The 22,947-nt window shown below is 39.7% G+C and overlaps 2 protein-coding genes across 8 annotated transcripts; one reads left to right on the top strand and one right to left on the bottom strand.

The window, feature by feature from the left end:
* Nucleotides 1-50: 50 nt before the first annotated feature.
* Nucleotides 51-15,031, bottom strand: mfsd8 (major facilitator superfamily domain containing 8). 2 transcript variants are annotated; one of them, XM_017702211.2, is made up of 12 exons: nucleotides 14,642-15,031; nucleotides 9,265-9,338; nucleotides 9,004-9,047; nucleotides 8,336-8,576; nucleotides 8,076-8,189; nucleotides 6,698-6,842; nucleotides 6,476-6,534; nucleotides 5,636-5,744; nucleotides 5,171-5,305; nucleotides 4,624-4,727; nucleotides 2,617-2,843; nucleotides 51-1,324 (listed from the first exon to the last, which is right to left on the bottom strand). In XM_017702211.2, the coding sequence occupies exons 1-12, from the start codon at nucleotides 14,698-14,700 to the stop codon at nucleotides 1,115-1,117; spliced, it is 1,521 nt and encodes a 506-aa protein (XP_017557700.1). In that variant the 5' UTR covers nucleotides 14,701-15,031; the 3' UTR covers nucleotides 51-1,114. The 2 variants fall into 2 exon arrangements, with proteins under 2 accessions (XP_017557700.1, XP_017557710.1); XM_017702221.2 differs by lacking the exon at nucleotides 14,642-15,031 and adding an exon at nucleotides 13,382-14,532.
* On the top strand, nucleotides 13,919-22,869 carry LOC108430017. 6 transcript variants are annotated; one of them, XM_017702190.2, is made up of 10 exons: nucleotides 16,342-16,639; nucleotides 17,040-17,167; nucleotides 17,340-17,541; nucleotides 17,764-17,884; nucleotides 18,184-18,413; nucleotides 19,165-19,335; nucleotides 19,453-19,722; nucleotides 20,070-20,366; nucleotides 21,340-21,715; nucleotides 21,804-22,869. In XM_017702190.2, exons 2-10 carry the CDS (start codon nucleotides 17,088-17,090, stop codon nucleotides 21,920-21,922), a joined length of 1,866 nt encoding a protein of 621 aa, XP_017557679.1. In that variant the 5' UTR covers nucleotides 16,342-16,639; nucleotides 17,040-17,087; the 3' UTR covers nucleotides 21,923-22,869. The 6 variants fall into 6 exon arrangements, with proteins under 6 accessions (XP_017557670.1, XP_017557679.1, XP_017557653.1 ...); XM_017702181.2 differs by lacking the exon at nucleotides 16,342-16,639 and adding an exon at nucleotides 13,919-13,940 and having other exon boundaries at nucleotides 21,340-22,869; XM_017702164.2 differs by having other exon boundaries at nucleotides 16,342-16,440; nucleotides 21,340-22,869.
* Nucleotides 22,870-22,947: the final 78 nt, after the last annotated feature.

Raw genomic sequence — 22,947 nt, 5'->3', positions numbered from 1 at the left:
ATTGTTGGTTGAAGTATCTTCTTTAGCTGCAAACAATAAACAAACAGTAATTTAATTGTTCCGTTTTATTTCATATATTAAAATAAGTCATCAGTGTTATACTCGCTTTTACACTTTCTAGTGTTAATCAAAGAACACAAAAAGTAAACTGAAACTTGAGTGTCTGAATGTATGTCCTAATGATTCTACATTTTCAGACTTACATTTACATTTTTGGCATTTGGCTGACACTCTTATCCAGAGCGACTTACAATTTGATCATTTTACACAGGTAGGCCAAGGTGGTGTTAGGAGTTTTGCCCAAGGACCCTTACTGGTATAGTGTAGGGTGCTTGCCCTGGTGGGGGATTGAACCCCAGTCTACAGTGTAGAAGGTAGAGGTGTTAACCACTACACTATCCCAACCACTTGAAAATGGTTGGTTCAGACTTGAAAATTAAACTACTTATCATAGCATGATCTGTATCGTGGAGCTTTTTTAGAAACCACGCCCTGGAGAAGTTTGCAATGGCTCTCTAAATTCACAATTATAATGCCTTTTTTGGACAGTAATGACGAGTATGTTCTGATCTTCCTGTGGAATTACAGTCTACAGTGCTTATAGTGTCAGTTAATTTGCAATTAAAATAGGCAAGTTAAATTACACAAATACAGCAAAGTGAACAACAACTGGACTTCAGTCCAAGTAAACTAGTACTAAAGCTGTGCACTTCATAAACCTACATTTTTATACCAGCAATAGCCTTTTCATAGTCAATCAACATTTAGTAATTTACGAGCAATATATATTTTATTAGTTTTGCCAGTTTTCCATGAGAATCCACAGTGGAAATTACCTCCAAACCTGAAGTTGTTACTGTAAGTTTTGTTCTAAAAGGATTTAAATTAATAGAGAGCTTAGTGATTCCACTAACAAGTTCCCAGAAGGCAGTATTGGTAACGGAGCCTGTAGTAGAGAGTTCAGTAGAGACCCACAGTTAATGCCATCCCTACCCACCAAGGCACTTAACCCCCAAGTTCCTCAAAGTTGCCTACTTTTAAATCAGAATGTTCTCAATGCATCTTCCCCAGTAAACTAGAGGCAAAAAAAGATCAGTGTTAATATTCCACGCTGTCATCCTTCCTCTATTTGTCCATAACGCACAGAGAAAGCAATAAGTCTCTTGTACATGGCAGTCAGCAGTATGATGGCTGCTAGCACAATACAACAGATTAGACTGAAGGCCCAACGAGGTCCTAAGATAGTGTAGACTTGTGAGACGAACACTGGTCCCAACATCCGAGCACCACTGCCCGAAGCAGTAAGCCAGCCCATGTACACACCCTGGGAAAAACAAACATGCACACAGGCACACTGTAAGAACAGTATGAAACAGTATCAAAATATTTTTAAAAAAGGTAAAAGCAATTTAAAAAAGGGATGTGACAATATAGAAAATAAACTGGAACAGCAATATACAATGTAGCTTTTTAAAAATGTATAATTATGCTTACTTTTATTTTATTATTTCTAAATCAATAATTCTAAATTCTAAATAATTAAATATTCTACAAGTAGCCAGGTGCCCTCTGGTGAATTGTCCCAATTTGACACTTGTACAGAATGTATCATTTATATTTCATATAATTTCTTTGTACAATGTCTGCCAATCAAAGACTTGCTTTACATTCTGGTTTGAAGACAAACTTTTACACTTGTGTGACTTAGGTGTGGAGAATGGAGTAAAACAAGCAATTGTGAAACAGGAACTTGTATTCTGTGGAGTAATATTAAAGTAATAGAACATGAGTAGGAGCGCTTTATCATAGGCATGATAATCACGATAATGCACAACCTCAAGTGTTACAGTTTTGGCAAAATAATGTGCTGTTATATGAAAGGTTGAAAAGTGTCTTATCCATGATATCAGATTGAACGTTAACTGGTAAGTCTTTCCCAGTCTTATTTATAAAAATGTTGCTTAAAGTATGTGCCTCGGCTGCACACACAGTAACTTAATTGTTAAATTTTATTTCATATAATACAATAGGTCATCAATGCTATGTACACTTTTGGAGTTAGAATAAGTCCTAGTCTTTCTAGTGTTACACAACAGTAAAAATATTTTAAATTTAACTAAAGCATCTGTCAATTTGTCCTAATGATTCTAATTCATTATAATAAGCTATGCCAATAAAACACATATTTGAAATGTTAATGTCGTTTAATATGTAAATAGTAATTAAGATTACTGTATGACACTACAACATGTGTATTATTATTATTATTATTATTATTATTATTATTATTATTATTATTATTATTAATAATAATAATAATAATAATAATAATAATAATAATAATAATAATAGTAGTAGTAGTAGTAGTAGTAGTAGTAGTAGTAGTAGTAGTAGTAGTAGTAGTAGTATTAAATCAATAACAGCAATAACAATTTAGCAGTAGCAACTTACTTCTGGGGGCTTCTTCTCCAAATATACCCTACTTTATCACATGATCCATGTCACACAACTACTACTAATACATTAATGCATACATTATAAAACACATATGAAAACCCATAATTAATTAAACAAACTTTGCAAAGATCTTATAAATTTGCATTATACATGTCATACCTGTGGTTTGGGTCCCAGTATCTTGGAGTACAATGTGTAGGACATGACATTACAAGCAGGGTAGCCCACTCCTATGAGAATGTCGGATGTGATGTACTGTGCCAGGTGGATGGCAGGGGTATACTGGCACCAGACCTGTTCAAATGGGCATCCGGTGGGCTCCACAGTGCCATTAGGGAGCGGGGTAGCTGCCAGAGCTATAACTGGTATGGAAGTATTCTTAAGGTCTGTGTTTGGAGCCAGAAAAGAAAAAGCAATGTAATGATGAGAAAACAAGCATGGTTAAGATGCCTTAATGGTATGTCAGAGAGCAAAGAAAAACTGTTTAACAGATTTTTGAGCCTCCATGTACAAGTCTTATTTGAATCAGTATAACAGCTGAATAATAAAGACAAAATACACTGCTCAAAAAAGTAAAAGGGAACACTCAAATAACACATCCTAGATCTGAATGAATGAAATATTCTCATTGAATACTTTGTTCTGTACAAAGTTGAATGTGCTGACAACAAAATCACACAAAAATCATCAATGGAAATCAAATGTATTAACCAATGGAGGCCTGGATTTGGAGTCACACACAAAATTAAAGTGGAAATACACACTACAGGCTGATCCAACTTTGATGTCATGTCCTTAAAACAAGTCAAAATGAGGCTCAGTGTTGTGTGTGTGTGGCCTCCACGTGCCTGTATGACCTCCCTACAACGCCTGGGCATGCTCCTGATGAGGTGGCGGCTGTCCGCCAACTCCTGGACAGTCTGTGGTGCAACGTGACATTGATGGATGGAGCGAGACATGATGTCCCAGATGTGATCAATCAGATTCAGGTCTGGGGAACGGGCGGGCCAGTCCATGGCTTCAGTGCCTTCATCTTGCAGGAACTGCTGACACACTCCAGCCACATGAGGTCTAGCATGGTTCTGCATTAGGAGGAACCCAGGACCAACCGCACCAGCATATGGTCTCACAAGGGGTCTGAGGATCTCCTCTCGGTACCTAATGGCAGTCAGGCTACCTCTGGCGAACACATGGAGGGCTGTGCGGCCCTCCAAAGAAATGCCACCCCACACCATTACTGACCCACTGCCAAACCGGTCATGCTGAAGGATGTTGCAGACAGCAGATAGCTCTCCACGGCATCTCCAGACTCTGTCACATCTGCTCAATGTGAACCTGCTTTCATCTGTGAAGAGCACAGGGCGCCAGTGGCGAATTTGCCAATCCTGGTGTTCTCTGGCAAATGCCAAGCGTCCTGCACGGTGTTGGGCTGTGACCACAACCCTTATCTGTGGACATCGGGCCTTCATACCATCCTCATGGAGTCGGTTTCTAACCGTTTGTGCAGACACATGCACATTTGTGGCCTGCTGGAGGTCATTTTGCAGGGCTCTGGCAGTGCTCCTCCTGTTCCTCCTTGCACAAAGGCAGAGGTAGCTGTCCTGCTGCTGGGTTGTTGCCCTCCTACGGCCTTCTCCTTGTCTCCTGGTGTACTGGCCTGTCTCCTGGTAGCGCCTCCAGGCTCTGGACACTACGCTGACAGACACAGCAAACCTTCTTGCCACAGCTCGCATTGATGTGCCATCCTGGATGAGCTGCACTACCTGAGCCACTTGTGTGGGTTGTAGAGTCCATCTCATGCTACCACGAGTGTGAAAGCACCACCAACATTCAAAAGTGACCAAAACATCAGCCAGAAAGCATAGGTACTGAGAAGTGGTCTGTGGTCCCCACCTGCAGAACCACTCCTTTATTGAGTGTCTTGCTAATTGGCGATAATTTCCACCTGTTGTCTATTCCATTTGCACAACAGCTGTGAAATTGATTGTCAATCAGTGTTGCTAACTAAATGGACAGTTTGATTTCACAGAAGTTTGATTCACTTGGAGTTATATTGTGTTGTTTAAGTGTTCCCTTTATTTTTTGAGCAGTGTACTATACTACTAAATATTGCAATTGTGGTATTAAATTAGTTAAAAATCAATTTTGAATGGCTTAATGACTCACCTGCCCATTGAATCTTCGGGTAGTAGTTTCCCCAAGGTAACAAGATGAAGAAGCCAATAAATATTATGGCTAAGCCACCCCAGAGCACTGGACGATCACCAATCCTGACAATGAGAAAAAAATTCTTACAGCATTATCCTGGAACTACAGCTACACAACAACAGTCTACATCCCTTTGTTCAAATGGAACTGCTGTTATTATTGTCTAATACAGTTAACGGTGCACTAATTAAGATTTACCTATGGTTTAGTAGTGTCTTATTATTTTAGTATTACATCTTAAAGGCTTACAAGTAAATATTTGTGTCTGGATAATCATTCTTTCCTATTTGGTGACTACACAATTATATTAGTATTATTTAGACATTGGTCTAAATTACCTAGAATCACACCATTTTACTGAATGTCACTGAATTTCAGAGTGAGTGAGCACAAAATGTTTAGCAACATATTAAGAACATATTAGTAAATAAAGTAAACAAATATTCTGCATCCATAATCCACTTTTAAGAGTCACATAAAAATGAAGAGAAATACTTGAACATACCGTGTAGAAATAACTTTTACTACAAGAAACACTATGATAGATTCAAAGCCAATGGCAGCCAATATGATCCCGTTGTACAGAACAGCTTCCTTCCTTGTCCACGCAAACATGTCCATAGACAAAGGGGTGGATATACTGCAGAGAGAAAAGCAAAATTATGAGGTGCATGAATGAAATTAAAGAAGAGTTTACACATTTATTATGAATATTATTAGTAGTAGCATTACTACTATTATTATTATTATTATTACTACTACTACTGTTAAGTATATAACTGACCAGCCATAGTCAAGATGTTTCATGTTTCCTGGTTCTATATTTTTTTGCCTGCTGCCAAAAACTAATGTCACATTTATCACATTTTTATCTTTCACTTGATATTCTATGTTAAAAACAGCCTGTTTGTGTGTCTGAGTATCAAAGTAGGTCTAAATAACTAAAAATGTTTTTGAGATGAGCACTCACGTTTCAAACACAGCAAAAATGAAGAGGATGATGAAGAAAAGGATGTTGGATGTAAGCACAGCGATTTGGTCGATATTTCCCTCCACCTCTGGGGCCACAGCTACTTGCTCTGTGAGATTAAAAAACACAACATGTGGGTCTAACTGCCTACTCTAAAGCCAACACCAGGTCATGATGTCTGATTAAAGATGTCAAGCTGTCAGATTTCCTATTTCAACATCTATTTCTCAAACTGACATCTAATACTAGTGAAGCTTTCCACCCGTTTTTCAAAATTTCTCAGATTTTCTTTACAGTGGTGTTAGGTGGTCAGGTCACAACATCCACATTGCAAACACAGCCATTTTATTTACTGTCTAAAATGATAAGTGGACCTAGATTTATCTTCTGAGGTTTTATAAGTAATGTGATAATTCTGAAATCTTAAAGTAAGTTTTCTTGGGGCACTGTTTTGCATGTACCATCTCACCATGAATGGATAAAAAAAAAACAAGAAAATATGTTTAATACCAAAAGCTTATCTGAAAACTGTCGTAAAACAGCATCTCAGGCATCAGGCAGCATATTCATACTTGTTTGTATATCTTTATATATTGATAGAGCTTTTAAAGGCATGAAACAGTTCGGCCTGATTCCTGTCACCACCATTGTGAACAATTCTGGCTCTGTAAGTTTCCCTAGATGCATTTCACATTAAAGCACTGTGACTGACTGTTTTATCAATTGAATAATGAAGAAATACTGAAAAATCTCAGTGCAATTCCTCCAAGTCATTCATGAGAGGAAAACAAACTGTGCAGTGCTATAGCCCAGCATGACTATACTAAATAAGTATATTACCTTCTGACACATAGTTAATAGCTCTGATCTGCTTCCCATGATCATCCACAAAATGTTCCCTGATGAAACAAAGAATGTCACTGAAAAACAAAGCTTCTAAATGAATGTGTCCAGTTTTCACTCAAAAACAATTTCTGTTAGAAAACCCTGATGAACTCATTTAGACAGACACTGCAATGGCACTACAATCAAAATGCTGACTGCTTATATTTAAAGCATTACCTCAGGATTATAATAACCAGCAAGATGTTGATGACACCAAAGCAGGCTGCGAGAAGTGCTGGAGCAGTGTACATGTTAAAGTTCAGCTGAATGATCTCCACAGGGAAGCCTTCCTCACCAATGAATGACAGAGCTGCCTGAAGAGCTAAAGAGCAAAACAGACCATGGATTAACAGACACGCTTAATAGCATTTAATTACAATAAATGTCTAAACATTTCAAAATCAGTAACAAATGAATGGTAGAGTTTCATTATTATTAGTGGTATTATATAACTTTTACTATACACTATATCTGGTTTAATTAAAGAGGAAATGTTTAAGGAAAAAGTACAGAATCTGTACAGAATTTTGCACATCTTGTCTTTGTAAACAGTACAAGGAGCCAAAACCTACTACCTCTGGATAAAAGACTGAAGGACTCAAATCATTACCTTACAGTTTTTCCTTTACAAAACTACAGCTTCCTCTGAACACTGCCAAAACAAAACCATTGGTTTGGACACAGGCACATTACCTCACTGGTCACATCAGATTGACTTCTGAAGGTATGTGTAGGACTATACAAATCACATTCGCTGAGTTTTTGTGTCATGTACATGTGCAGTGGTAATTCCCACTGTGTACAGTGGCATACTGGGTTTAAGTTAAACAATGACTATGAGGTTAAAGTGCAGAATGTTGACTTTAATTCAAGGGTATTTACATCTTTATTTGGTCAACCATGCAGCAATGCTTTCTAGGGTTCTGGTTTGTTTGACCAGTCAAGAACATTTGGGCCTGAAACGCTTCATGGTTGCTTTTTTGACATGTTTCAGGTCATATACATATAAACTCATATACTAATACCAATTCTAAAATTTTTTTACTTACCACAGCATAATGCAAAAACCAAACAAGTCACTAAAATTTCAAATATGGCTGCCATAGTTACATAATTTATGCACTTATTGGTATAATGGCATGTGTAAGCAGCATCTATTAATGTTATTTAACTCAATCCTTGTACTTTCTATAGTAATCCCACAACTAATCTATATTGTTATAAATACCCTGTATGTTTCTTTATGTAATAATATATTGTCATGCCCTGTGTGGCAGTGCACTGCATTATTTGTATATATTTGCTGACTACAGAATACAAATAGTGTCCATTTATATGAGCACCCATTTCACCAAGACAAATTCTTTGTACCCACAAGTGCATCTGGCCAGTAAAGTAATTTTGACTGTTTACATGTGTTCTGCTTGAGGATACAGACAAAAATAAAAAAGATAACTGCTCCAGTGCTCATGTATAGCAGAAATACATTTACTGACATAATCTGTAGAAACCCAGTGCAGATTACACTCCACCACTGCATAGGAAACACACCTACCTGGGCCAAGTATGAATCCTAGAGCCTGGCAGGCACTCATTGTGGCCATTGCACTGGTTCTCTCCTTCAAGGAGGTGGCTCCTGCGACGTAAGACCTCACTACAGCTACATTACCTGCAGGACAATAATGAAAAGACCCAACAATAGTCATCTATATATACATTTTGCACAGAATATCAGCTTGACCACAGCTTTTGTTATGCGCAAGAACTATTGCTAGTCAAAAAGCTGAATTATTTCTTTGTTTCTGAAGTCTTTACCTGCTCCGAATCCAACAAATGCTCGGGCCAGAAGCATGTGGTATTTGTTATGAGATGAAGGGTGGTATAAATAGGAGTAGTAGATGTTGGCAGAAATGTTGATGAATATAGAACAGACCAGTGGCTCCCGTCGAGGTCTGTGGTTGGACCAAAGTCCGAAAACGGGTGAAGCCACCATTTGTCCCAAGCTGTAGGCAGCCACTACCCAACCCAAGAAGCTGGCATCTGCAGTGTTATCAATCTAAAATGACAAAATGAACATGTCTGAATGGCTGACTGACTGACCCACCACAGAATTTGTTTTCCCTCAAGCCATAATTTAAAAATCTTTTTACAACTGAAATTTTAAATGTATCTGCAGTAGAAAAAAAAAAAAAAAAAAAAACATTTAATTCCTCTGAAGCATTTCTCACAGGTTACTGCAGTAACTGAATCCTCTATGAGAGCATGCTCTATGGCAATTTTTCTGAGTGCAAAAAGGAACCAGTTTCTCAGACATTCACCTACCTACTTTATCTGCTTCCTTTTTTCATTTCTCTTTTTGTGAATAGTATATCTAGAAACTGCTAACATTTTCTTTGAAAACATAATGAGAATTTTCTTGACCAACATCACTGCTGCAGTTCTCTGAAGACATTTGAATCTCACATGACAAGCAACATCTTTACCTTTTGCAGATACGGCCATATTGAAGTGATGACAATTGTAAAACCTGTAGAGAAAATTGCAGGTAAGCAGACTTACGCAAGCAGTCTCATAGCCTAAGAAGTCTTTATGTGTGAATAATAGGATTGTAAATCAGGTACTGATCAACAATATACATGGACAACGCCCTGTATTTTGAGCAATAATTTGTAAACCTGTATATAAATAACAGAAGTAATTCTGTTTTGGCCATTTTGGATTTAATGAGTACTTAGCTCTCTCACCCACACTGCTGAGGAACATGGTGAAGTACATGACCCTGATTGACTTCCACCGGCTCCTGTCCGCATCCTCAATGCTACGGAGAAATGAAGTAAGATTAACCGATTAAGTGACCCTTGTTAGTCCCACAACAGGGAAATTCCACCTCCGCATTTAACCCATCCATGAAATGAAACACCATATACACACACACTAGTGAGCACACACACACACACACACACACACACACACACACACTAGGGGGCAGTGAGCACACTTGCCCGGAGCGGTGGGCAGCCCTATCCACGGCGCCCGGGGAGCAGTTGGTGGTTAGGTGTCTTGCTCAAGAACACCTCAGTCATGTACTGTCAGCTCTGGGGATCAAACCCAACAACCTTCTGGTCACAGGGCTGGTTCTCTAACCTCCAGCCCATGACTGAAAAAAATATTTTTCTGTTTGATAAGGTGGAGCAGACAAAAACACAGTAGTGGCACATCAAAAAATATTAATAAAAAAAAAAAGGATTTCTGATTTTTATTTTTTGAGTCAGTGTTTCAATAAAATTAACCAAGCATAATTACTGTACAGTGAAAAGTATATGCCTCGTAATTTCCTCTATTTTTGCATGTTTGTCACATTAGTTTCAGATCCTTATAGAGAAAACACCACTTTAAAATAATTTTTAAAAAGTTGGCAACACCAATATCACCCATGTGTAAATGTAACTGCCCCCCTAAACTAATAACCTTTTGGGCCACCTTTAGCAGCAACCACTGTAACCAATCATTTCACAATCACTGGAAGTCAGTCTTTCACATTACTGTGACTCACTTTTCTTTGCAGAATTGTTTTAAAGTGTGAAGTTCAGGTTCAAGGTTCTGCCACAGCATCCCAATGGGGTACAGGTCAGGGACCTTGATTAGGCCAACTCAACTGCACTTGAGCTTCACAGACATTCTCCTGCAGACTTTTCTAGTAGAGAGCAGAATATGTGGTTCCATCGATCGATCATCTAGGTTTTTTGTGATTTGTCACCATGTTCTTAACATTTTTGGTAGATTGGCCACTTCTACAAAGATTCACCACTGTTCCAAGTTTTCGCCATTTGCAGACAATGGCGTGTATTGTGGTTTAATGGAGTCCCAGAGCCTTAGAAATCTTTCCAGGCGGATAGAAAGTTCACGAAATATTTCTCATCTCTTCCTGAATTTCGTTTGAATGCAGAAGTGTGTGGCTTCTTGAGACCTCTTAGTCTAATTCACAAAGTTTCTACTTAAGTAGACAGGTAGGATTCTACAAATCCTTTTCAACCTATATTCAATTGAATACACTACAAAGACAAGATATTTAATGTTCAAATAAACAAATAAATAAACTATTATTACTATTTACAAATAAACTTTATTGTTTTTTGCAAATATTCACTCATTTTGAACTGGATGCCTGCAACACATTCCAAAGAAGTTGGGACAGGGGTAACAAAAGACTGGGAAAGTTGAGGAATTCTCAAAAAACACCTGTTTGGAACATTCCACAGGTGAACAGGTTAATTGGAAACAGGTCAGTGTCATGATTGGGTATAAAGGGAGCATCCCTGAAAGGCTCAGTCATTCACAAGCAAGGATGGGGCGAGGTTCACCACTTTGTGAACAACATTGTTCAGAACAATGTTTCTCAATGTGCAATTGTGAGGAATTTAGGGATTTCATCACCTACAGTCCATAATATCATCAAAAGATTCAGAGAATCTGGAGAAATCTCTGCAAGTAAGCGGCAAGGCAGAAACCCAACACTGAATGCTCGTGAAACTTTGATCCCTCAGACCGCACTGCATTAAAAACCCACATCATTCTGTAAAGGATATTACCACATGGGCTCAGGAACACTTCAGAAAACCACTGTCAGTGAACACAGTTCGCCGCTCCATCTACAAGTGCAAGTTAAAACTCTGCCGTGCAAAGCGAAAGCCATTTATCAACAACACCCAGAAACGCCGCCGGCTTCTCTGGGCCTGAGCTCATCTGAGATGGACTGACGCAAAGTGGAAAAGTGTCCTGTGGTCTGACGAGTCCACATTTCAAATTGTTTTTGGAAATCATGGACGTTGTGTCCTTCTGGCCAAAGAGGAAACGGACTGTCTGGATTGTTATCAGCACAAAGTTCAAAAGCCAGCATCTCTGATGGTGTGGGGGGCTGTTAGTGCCCATGGCATGGGTAACTTGCACATCTGTGAAGGCACCATTAATGCTGAAAGGTCCATACAGGTTTTGGAGCAACATATGCTGCCATCCAAGCAACGTCTTTTGCAGGGATGTCCCTGCTTATTTCAGCAATACAATGCCAAGCCACATTCTGCACATGTTACAACAGCGTGGCTTCGTAGTAAAAGAGTGCGGGTACTAGACTGACCTGCCTGCATTCCTGACCTGTCTCCCATTGAAAATGTGTGGCGCATTATGAAGCACAAAATACGACAACGGAGACCCCAGACTGTTGAGCATCTGAAGTTGTACATCAAGCAAGAATGGGAAAGAATTCCACCTACAAAGCTTCAACAATTAGTGTCCTCAGTTCCCAAACGCTTATTGAGTGTTGTTAAAACGAAAGGTGATGTAACACAGTCCCAACTTTTTTGGAACGTGTTGCAGGCATCAAATTCAAAATGAGTGAATATTTGCAAAATGCAATAAAGTTTATCCATTTGAACATGAAATATCTCATCTTTGTAGTGTATTCAATTGAATATAGGTTGAAAAGGATTTGCAAATCATCGTATTCTGTTTTTATTTATGTTTTACACAGTGTCCCAACTTCACTGGAATTGGGGTTGTACCATACATGACACTGAAAAGATTTGGGGAATCTGGGCAAGGCTGGAAACTACTGTTGATCATGCAAGACCTATAAGCCCTCAGATGGCATTGCAAGAGAAACAGTCATGCAACTTTTGGGAGTCCTTCGGAAAACCATTATCACTTAACCGTTATGAGGCAGTCGTGTCGCTGGTTCGATCCCCAGCACCGACAGTCCATGACTGAGGTGTCCTTGAGCAAGACACCTAACCCCCAACTGCTCCCCGGGCGCCGTGGATAGGGCTGCCCACCGCTCTGGGCACGGATGGGTTAAATGTGGAGGAGGAATTTCCCCGGTTGTGGGATCAAAAAAAAAAAAAAAAGTATCACATATCACTTAACCGTTATCACTTAACCAAGTTCACCGCTGCATCAAGAAATGCAACCTGAAACACTATTACAGAAGAAGAAAGCCAGACATCAATTCTACGTAGAAATGCTGCTGACTCTGGGCCCAAGCTCTTCTCAGATAGTCCAAAAAATGGTGGAAATGTGCAGAGTGGTCAGATGAGTCCACATTTCAGGTTGTTTTGGGAGAAAAAGGACGTCGATTTCTTAGTGCCAAAGACGAAAGGGACCATCCAGACATTTATCGGCGAAAGGTGCAGAGCACAACAGCATGTGTGACTTGAATACATACCATTAACGTTGAGGCCTACATTAGGCTTTCAGAGAGAAGCTGCCATCAAGATGTTTCCGGGGAAGTCTATGGTTATTTCAGCAAGACAATGCCGGGCCTTACTCTACACACAAAAGCAGGGCTTTGCAGACACGGAGTGCAGTCCAGATCAAAGACTGCGAACTGCTGAGCAGCTCAAGCCTGGTATCGAGAAAGAATGGCCAAAAAATCCACTTGCAAGATTTTAGCAATTAGTATCGTCAGCTTCCAAATGATTAACATTAATAAATGAAAGAAAAGGTGATGTAACACAGTGGTAAACAAGCCTTCCTCCCAACCTTTTCTGAGTGCCGCGTAGGCATCAAATTCTAAATTTGCTTCCATTTACAAAATACGATGAAGTGAAAACATTGGGGATCTTTGTGTTTTTGTCAGCTGAATCAATGTTCAAGACTGTTAGCAAATCAGAGGTTCTTATTTGCATTGCGTTTCACAAACTGTCCCAACCCGGAAACGGGGCACCCCTGGTCGTAAGAGTCAATAAGTGTGAGCACATCTACAAACTGTTTACCCCGAGCGAGGAGTGACTGAGAAATCTAAAGCTCTACTGCTAACTATGCAAACTGCTCTGGCCGGATTTGTAGCTACAGAAATGTTGTCAGTGTTACCTGGTCGCACTAACAAGGTGGAACATCCCTCGCTGAGGAGAAAGGTTGTCACGTAGAAGACGACGCTGTAGGAGTCCCCATGAACCCTCAGCAGTACACAAAGATCCCCCTTTTTAAATAATAAAATATGTTTCCGAATATACTCCTCTGTGTGCTGCACAGCTTGTGGTATATTTGGTATTATTTTTAGCTTTCTAACACTGGTGCTGTGCTCCCCCCCAAAAGAAGCTCGCCTATAGCCCCAGGTTCATTACCGGTTTCGGTTTCAGTGCCAGTGCCTTCGCGCAGCTTTAACCCAATGTTCATTTATCAACTCTTCAAGGCTTTCAAATGCCAAGATCACACGAGGCTGAAGTCAATTTCCTGTCCGCGAGCTTATTGGTCGATTTTCTCGTTCCACCTTAAATGGTGGAGCAGTTACATTCTTGTGCCTAAAGGTTCTTACTCAGTGACTGTTTGTACGAACTTTCCGTTCCACCTTAAAGACGCAGCAGTGCCATTCTGGCGGCTGCGTCGTCAGAACGTACCTGGGGCACCATTTAAGGTGGAGCGAAAAATGGTAAGAAGCTGGCGAATCAGAAGTTGACTCCTACCAGGACACACATCATTCCTTTCCGTTAGAGAGATCAATCACACAGCTGCTGACCTAAACTCGGGACTCGCGGGTTAGCTGGGTTTTTGGACTTACCGTTGCATGTTTTGGTTTGATTATTTATTTATTTCGCATTTCAGGACGCTCGCTTTCGGGAACATTAACCTAGTTAATTACAGTGAAAGTCTCCGACTCAGAAACTGAAGCCACTGTCCAGCAACACGCAGTGAGCCAACTTCTGAAATAATCACCCAATCCTAACTTATGATGTCCTAACATCACAGACCACATATTTAACAGCGTCTGACCAACAAACTAACAGTTCTTCAGACCGATTAAGAACGTGCACACGCTTTTATGCTCGGCAGTGTAGCAGGAGAACCCTTTTGGTGCCACAGAAATACAACGTTCTAGCTACATCAGCCTGAACAATCACTTCACCATGCAGAGAACCGTTTACGCTCAACATTAAACGACAGAACTTGTTTCTGAACAGAACTGTTGACTTGAAGAGACCTTTAGGATTCATTTTTAAAACGTGAACATTGAAGCAACACCTTGTTAACAAACCTTCAAAAAAAGTTACACGATTTAAAATAATAAAAGTGAGTCCGCACTCATAAAAGGTGACCACTAAAGCCACCGTTCTGGCCGTTTTGCCCACTTACCCGTCAGCGTCGCCTCTGAGTAGAGGAGTGTTTTCGTCTTCAGATTCAATCAGAGACATGGTGTGGATTAGCTAAATGGTGTAGCGTTAGTCAATAAGGGTTTGGTCTGTAGCGTTAAGATGCCTCCTCAGGTGCCTCAGGTTACATATTTTACTAATCTCATTAGTGTCGAGTTAGCGTCCCAGTTCACCGATTTCGGAGTCTTGTTGGCGCAGCAACAGGACGAATCCCGAATACGTCGTCAGCAAAATGCATAAAAACGCTTCCATTTCAACACGCAGGGCTGCGCGGTCTGAAGTCCAGCAACGTTATTGACGAACAACAGCAGTAGCAGTAACGAAACCCGCTCCCGACCACCAGCTACCGTGACCGCAGCCAGACAAGAGTAACGCCAGTGTAGAGAGTAGAATTACCTCGGCAATGTCTTTCGGTTTCTCAAACGCTAGATGGCGCTCCCGAGGGAGTCCGAAATGAATGGGTTGAAATGGAGCATTTGAGAAAAATCATAGTTTATACATGCTTAAACATTATTACTGTAAAATAATGCAACCCTTTCCTGAACACTGAATATCATAAAACATTTTAACTCCGCTGTTATATTTTTAAGCGCTTTTAAACTCGAGCTATAGGAGTTTAAAACGGCGCCTCACGTAGGTCCATTACGTCAGTGAGGGCGACCAGCCAATGAGCTGCTCCTCTCGCCAATCAATCATCACTCTCTAGCAGTAAAACCCGCCTCCTGCAGCCCCAAACCCGTTTGCTGTAGATAAAAAAGGAAAAACATAGCTGAGTTTTCTTTGTTTTTTAGTGAAACACAGACTTCTACTTTCAGAAATTAAAGAAACGTTCCGGGCGAGTGATTAGAAACTATTTTAACTTTTCGTTTTTAGCCGTTGAGCTCCATTTACTCCCTTTTATTGAGGACTCACTCGCGGGCGCCCTCTGCTGTTCAGCAGGCCTGTTCCTGATATAACTGGAGGAATAGGAAGTGGCCAGGCTCATAAACCGACTCTGACTGGCAGTAACGTCATGATTTTCGCGGGCACCTCTATACGAGTTTTCAAAATTAAAGTCTTTTTGCTTCGGCAAAGCAGATATAACTTGACGTAGTCTATTCTGTTATGTAACAATAAAATGAATGCGAAAATTTCTCTATCAGGCAACATAAGCTCACAATTAGTTTTAAAATAGGTGTAACAGACAACGTCTGATGTGAATGAAGCCCTTGAAATACAACTGTCTGTTACCCACGACTTACTATGCTGATAAAAATATTACAGTGAAACATTACAATAATGTAAAACAAAAATAAAGGGAAAAAATAGAACAGATTGCCCCCTTCAAAAAATGTGACGCATATTGGAGTCCCTTGAATTACCTTTTATTTTTATTTTTAAGGACTAAATAATAATGATTGCAACATGTATCTTTAATTTAAACCTTTTAGTCGTTTTTCTGAAAACGTCAAATTTGTTAATAATTATAAATTCGTGATTATAGGCAACATTCACAGGCTGTACAATTGTTACGATAACTATTGAAAACCTAAAAAACAACTATAAATATTTATTTTTTCATTGAGCAACTCGAATATGAACAAATTTAGGGGGTTATATCAGAATTCTACGGTTAAACAGTGCATTAGTCTTCCTGAAGCTTTAAAGCGCGTTTGTCGGAGCGCTTTCTCCAAACTACGCGAGAATGACGTCAACAGCGCTGTCGGCCATCTTTGGCGGGAGAGAAGAGGAAGCCGCGGAGCTTAAAGTGGTGTTTTATGAAGATCACAGTTGTGGAACAAGGTTACTGACGTAGTCACCAACAGCTGGTTTTAGGTAGACGAGTTGTTGATGAGTGTCCCTTAAGCTGAGCTCTTGAATGTTGTGTGGATGCTTTGCGGCTGGTCGGTAGCTGAGCCAGATGAGGCTGTCTGGTTCCTTTAGATGTTGGGAGGCTTGTGTAACTAACAACTGGTTACTTCTGTAAACTTTGTCTAGCGAGGTAAATGCACAGAATTTGGTTCTTATGGTTCTTATTACACTTATATATCATAATAAATATATGCACAATTTGCACATTTTTGTGGTTTGTTGATCTTGTGCTGATGCATAGAGTGGTGAGATAGTTGAGGCCCTGTGTTGGCTCCAGTTCATTAATTCCCTAAGTGAGGAATCCGTTAAGTAAGAAAGATGCTATGACTAGGTAATTGCAGAATAAATTTCCAAGATAGCATTTGTCTAGTAGTGGTTTTTGTAATGTCACACGGGTTACAAATCAACAAAAACATGAAGAACACATTAATATCAAACAATGTCTAAAGTTGAAATAGCAGTGGTTAAACTTCTTGTGTGTATATGATATTATCAGCCATCAGTAGCCCTCCCATTTGTGTGTTCTGTAGGTACTAACAGGGCACTATTGACTACTGGCTGTGTAGGAAGAGACCACCATGCCTTCCAGTTGTGCTGTCATTAACTGCACCTCCCAGAAGTATTCCAGAAACTCTGACGAGACTCTGTCATTCCACAGGTAGCCTACTGAAAACTAACTGGGTATATGAGATTAATTTAACTGTAGACAACATTTCATCGTAAAGGCAGGAGATGTTGTGGGTCAATAACACTGTTGGACGATGATCCTGTCCGCATTGCTGTAGTAGATTTAAAAATCATAGTAAAGATGCTAAATTTTTTATATACAGATTCCCTAAGGACCCTGAGCGGAGGCTGGAGTGGTGTAATGCTGTTCGCATGCACACTTCGGCCTTGGAGCCATTCACACTGTCCGATAACAGTGTGCTCTGCAGCAAGCACTTCACAGAGGACATGTTTGATCGCACTGGTCAGACTGTGCGTCTGCGAGACAAAGCTATACCCTCTGTCTTCAGTCTACAAGCCAGAAAGGTGCAGCAATACATAAAGTATTTCTTTTTTTTTTTGCAATATTTAGTCACTTTAAAACAATACATTTCACATATACCTTAATATGAAAAAGCATCTTGTATGCATCAAATGTTTGATAAGTGCATTGCTACGTTTGAGGTATATTTATATATGACCTATATATACAGTTGGTGATGTTTATGAATTAGCAGTGAAATGTCAATGCTTTTGTGCTTTTCCCAGAGGACAAAAGATGAGAATAGAAAAGAGGGGATTCCATATAAAAAGAGAAACAGTGCAAGACAGCTAAGGAAAAGAGAAAAGAATTGGGAAGAGAGTAATAAAGAGACAATACAAAGCACAGGTGAGTTTTGGTACTTCATGTTTATGGCGAGATTGTATTTAGAAAAAATAAAGTACATCAAAAATCACATAAATATATTAATCTATTGAAGTGGTTACTAAGAGACATCAGTACAGCCAAATGCACAGTCATGAATGCGCTCTATAGTTTTCTTGGTATATCTTGAAATTATAAGACCAACTACTGAAAGCATTGTTAGTTAAATATTGTGACACATGAAACTATGCACTACAGTAAGGTATAGTAATTGGATCCTTTCCCTGATTTGAATTGGAGTGTTTCCATGTTTCTCTGCCCAGCACCAGGTCTGGGAGAGTTGGCTCTGGCAGCAGAATTGATGGAAGAGTGCCAACAGGAGATTCAGAAGGGCTACCAGAATGACCACAGTGGCCTTCCCCTCCCGTCTGACCCAGCCCAACTGTGTGGTCTGGTGAGAAATTTGGCTAAAGAGAGACACTGGCAAGAGGAAACCCTGCTCACACTCCGCAAGGATCTCAAAGCCAAGGACACTCAGCTGCAGGAGAAGGAGGTGGGCTGCAGGGATGCAAACCTCCCACAGTGATTTTAATGCTGTTCTTTAGAAAATGATGGCTGACACCTTAAATTTCACAGCAATTTGATTTGATTATTTGGTGCTATTTCAAAATAAAAGTTTTTTTTTTCTGAATATAGTTATATATACATATAAATACACTCATAAAAATATAATCACTCAAAAGTCAGAGGCCACCCTTCATTATTTCATTTCCAATCAGAACAGCCAGAGTTAAAATTATTCAAATTAAACTGATGTTATCATTATTAAAAAATATAAAGAAAATAACCTAACAGCTGTGCACAACCTATTTTCCTCAATGTCATCAGTACATTCATCTTTGAGAGAGAAGAAAAAAAAAATCAAGCTCCACGTCTGCTTCCGATCAAAAGATATGCACAGGTGTTTCTGACCATCCTTCCACTGTGAGAAGACAACTCAGCTTTGATCTGAAAAGATATGTAGCTGTCAAGAAACAGAAAATACAACCAACTTCTAAGACTAAATGTTGGAGGTGTGGAAAAATATCCATGCAGATTTCTTTGAAAAACTGAAAGCAAGTCTCCCATAAAGCCTGGAGAGGCAAAGGGTGGACATAATGTCACAATGCATCAAAGTATTTTAACACAGTCATTTTAATTGCTATGTTATTTTTATTATTATTGTTTGCATTTTATTATGTTTTTCTTTCCTGCTACCTCCTCTTCTTTCATCTTGTATTCCTCTCTCTTTCTTTCACTGTCAGCTGAAGTTGGAGTGGATGACGCTGAGTCAGAAAGACATTGATCAGTCTAAAGTGTGTTCACTGGAGAAAATGTTGTCTGAACAGCATCTTGAGCTGCTAAAGTTACAGGAGGAACTGGCGCATACCAAGAAGCAACTAGAGTCTTTCCAGTGGCTGGCTAGTATCCGACAGGTGAACCTTTCTTTCTTCACCTTGTCCTAAACTCTTTTTTTTCCTACTTGTTTTTTCCCTCCCCATAGCTCTTTTTTTGGATTTGACCATTTTCCTTCACTTGCCTCTGTCTCTCAGGTCACTCCACCTTCACGTCCCAGCATGTTTAGTGTGAAGGCTCTTTGTCGTGGGTCTGCAAAATGGCTTCGTTTCTACACAGGCATCAACTCGTATGCACGTTTCCAGGCACTGCTGGCTTTCCTGCAGGGCACAAGTGGATCTGTCCTGGACTGGAATGACAAGGAGGAGAATGAGGGGGGTGAGGAAGAGGAGGAAAGAATGAGGGATAAAGAGGAGCGTGTGCCGCCAACTGTACGTGCAGACTACCCTCAGACTAAAACAACAGAAGTAAGTTTATGTGGAATTTTCCCATCAGCTTTTTGCAGTATTTTGTCATATTCAGTTTAGTATACTTTGACTTTTTTGTATTTGCATTTTGCAAGCTGACAAATATGTGACAATATCTTGTGTATGCCTCGTCTTTACCAGTAGATGTCGCCCTGTGCAGATTAATCCTCCCTATTCCCCAGCTCTGCTTTAAAACAGCAGTTACTTGCAATTCACATTTGAAATTAAATCCAGATTACAGAAACATTTTCACAATTAGTGTAGTGAGCAACTGAAGTGGACACAACTATGTGTCCTTAGGGTTTAAGGGGTTTCATTTATGTCTTCCTATGCCTTCTTATATTTAGGAGCCAAAGGTTAAGACATCAGAGGATGATACATCAGCAGCATTGCCTGTTACTGAACCAGACTGGACCCCGGAGGAGACAGCAGATACAGTGCGTCTGCGGTTCTTGGGTACACGGCGGGCAGACGAAGGCAGACGACATGCTCTCAGCCCAGAGGACCAGCTCCTGCTGGTACTTACCCGCTTCCGCCTAGGCCTCCTCACTTCAGACCTATCCTTCCGCTTTCACGTGGCAGAGGCTACTGTGTCTCGTGTGTGGGTCCACTGGGTGGAGCTCATGCAGAAGAGACTGCAACAGGTATAGGGGGATGATAACAAAGAACTAAAACTATCCTGCTCTTTGTTATAAGCGAGCAAAATGTAGCAGAAGAGAGCGAAAATGAGTTTTGGTCAGTAGATATGATGAAGACATTTAAACGGCCCGTATCCTACATTTGTCTTGTATTTTACTTCATTCCTGTGAGGTCCACTTATAACATTTCTGCAGTTTTATGTAAGTAACAAATATAATTCATTTATTACGTGACCATTTTCCAACCTCTTTTTACCCCTTAAAATTGACCAGGCTGTTAATATTACTGTGCCGTTGAGACTGATATATGTAAATGAGCTCTGTTCTGTTGTCCGGTTGTCTTGTTCTGTTGTGTTTTGTTCAAAAATGTGTGGAGCTGAACTGCTGTAGGCTGAATAAGCAGTTATATGTAAAATGTTACAGATATAGAGAATTCAAAATGGCCTGTTTTTGCAACTTCCATATATAGACCATAGGTATTGAAGAGTAGAATGCTACACTTTAACAATGTACAATGTCCTACGTTTAATAAAAAAAAAATTCGATGTGATATGGACTTTGAGTTTAAAAATGTGAGTCTGAGAATATTTATCATCACCTGTTTATATACAAAAACAGAAAATTCTAAAATTTAAGTGCATTGAGAATCAATATTCAGACAATCACAGTTTTGTTGTTGGTACTTGAGTAACATGATTCCAATACAATACTATTATTCCAGAACTTTACATATTTCAAGTAATTTACTTCAAATAGAAGCTGTAAAATATTTTTTAGATGTGTCCAGAATGATGACAAGAACTATAGTTGATAAAAAAATGTACTAATATTAATTTCCACAATGCCAACAAATTATATTTGTTATATATTTATTATTGAGTGCTGATTAAGTATTGTAAGTAACTTACTATAAATAAAAATATTCTAAATAAAAAAATTACAAGATAATATGAATCATTTCATTTCTGTTTTTGTCCAGATCCCAGTGCGTTGTAGCCCGCACTACGTCTCAGTCTTCCAACCCAAACACACTTTGTCTCTTGGCTCCAGTCAACAGCTGACCATATTAGAATGTGCTGACCTCCTCTGTGACTCCTCAAACCGAGAGCGGCTACAAGTGGCCAGGAGGCCATGTGCCGCCTCAGACCGACAACACTTATCAGCACTACCATACCGCTTCCTCTGCCAAGTCCGTGCCTGCGCTGTGGCCTCATCAAATGGTTACCTAGGCTTCTGCAGTTCTACCCGCCTGGAGGAGTGGCAGGAGCAGACAGCCAGTGGGGATGAGTCCAAACCTTCCTCTCTGGTCTTACCTGCGTTTGTGACGGGTGGAGAGGGGTCAGAGCCTATTGCTGGTATGCCAGTACGAGAAGTGCTGAGTATTAAAAGTCTGACAGATAAAGTGATGAAATATCATTATCTGAGGGTAGTCCATCCTTACAGATCAGAGACTCTACTGGACCAAGCCTGGGAAGTGTGCTGCTACCTGGCCTGTCTACTGCATCAGCCAATGGGGCTTCACTAGACTCTCTATGCCCATCTTACTCCATACTGTAATATAGATTCTGCCAAAATAAACACAGTCTCCATATCTGGCATTGTAGCTTCTTTCTGCAGGCCCCGTAGTGGTAGCTGGAATGAGAACGGACTTGTATATTTTAAATTGATTTGATAAAATAAAATGTTTTTTCTCTGTGATTAGATTAAGTAGGACATGGTTCTCTGTATATAAACCATGATTCTTAATCCTCTAGGATATGCTGAAAAATATAGCACTTTAATTGCAAAAGAAAATTCTTAGAAACCTTCTTGAATGAGTGCTATGTTTGCAGCCGCATGTGGTGATGATTAACAGTCTTCAGACCTTACCCCAATGTCATTATGCAATGACAGCTCTGCACTAATTCATAGGTTAATGGGGCATAGATCCACAGTCCATGGGTAATTTGATTGTTGAACAGTGACTGCAAAACTTTCCATCATAGTCCAATAACAGTAGAGTGTTTTTGTATTGTCTAGAAAAATAGACTTTTTATTTGTATTCTTGGTACAGTTCCTGTCATGATACTAGTTTTTGCAAAGAGTTGACACAAACCCAATCTGCTGCTGTTTACAGCAAAGTGCTGACCTTACAGGGACTTCCCCTTAAGTGAACTTGCTAAAGAGTTGTGAAATTTCAGTTGAGCTTTGTTTCCAAAAAGGGCTAACCAATAGGATTGGACTTTACATTTCTTCCAGTTTTAGAGTGTAACTTTATTTATTTGTTTTGGTCATGTTTTCCATTGCCTGTTTGACGCATGTCTCCCACAGTTGACAGTTATTCTGAAGAACAATGTGCGTGGGCTACCAGTCCATAAACTGCTTTGTAGCTAAATTCCATAGCTATAGAAATGAAAGTGGCTTTTATCCTGTAACTCATGTACAGGTGGGTGAATTCAAGCCTGGTGGTCTTCTGCAGAGCACACATCCTGCATGATGCACTGCAGAGAAATAAAGAGGAAATGGTAGAGGTCGGCTGTGGCTTTTGTGGTGTGTTTTATGAAATTCATGAGTAATATATTAAAATAGAAAAAGAATAAAACATTAT

Source organism: Pygocentrus nattereri, chromosome 13 (assembly GCF_015220715.1).
Source record: "Pygocentrus nattereri isolate fPygNat1 chromosome 13, fPygNat1.pri, whole genome shotgun sequence".
NCBI lineage: Eukaryota > Metazoa > Chordata > Actinopteri > Characiformes > Serrasalmidae > Pygocentrus > Pygocentrus nattereri.
This window is presented reverse-complemented; position numbering and strand designations above follow the sequence as displayed.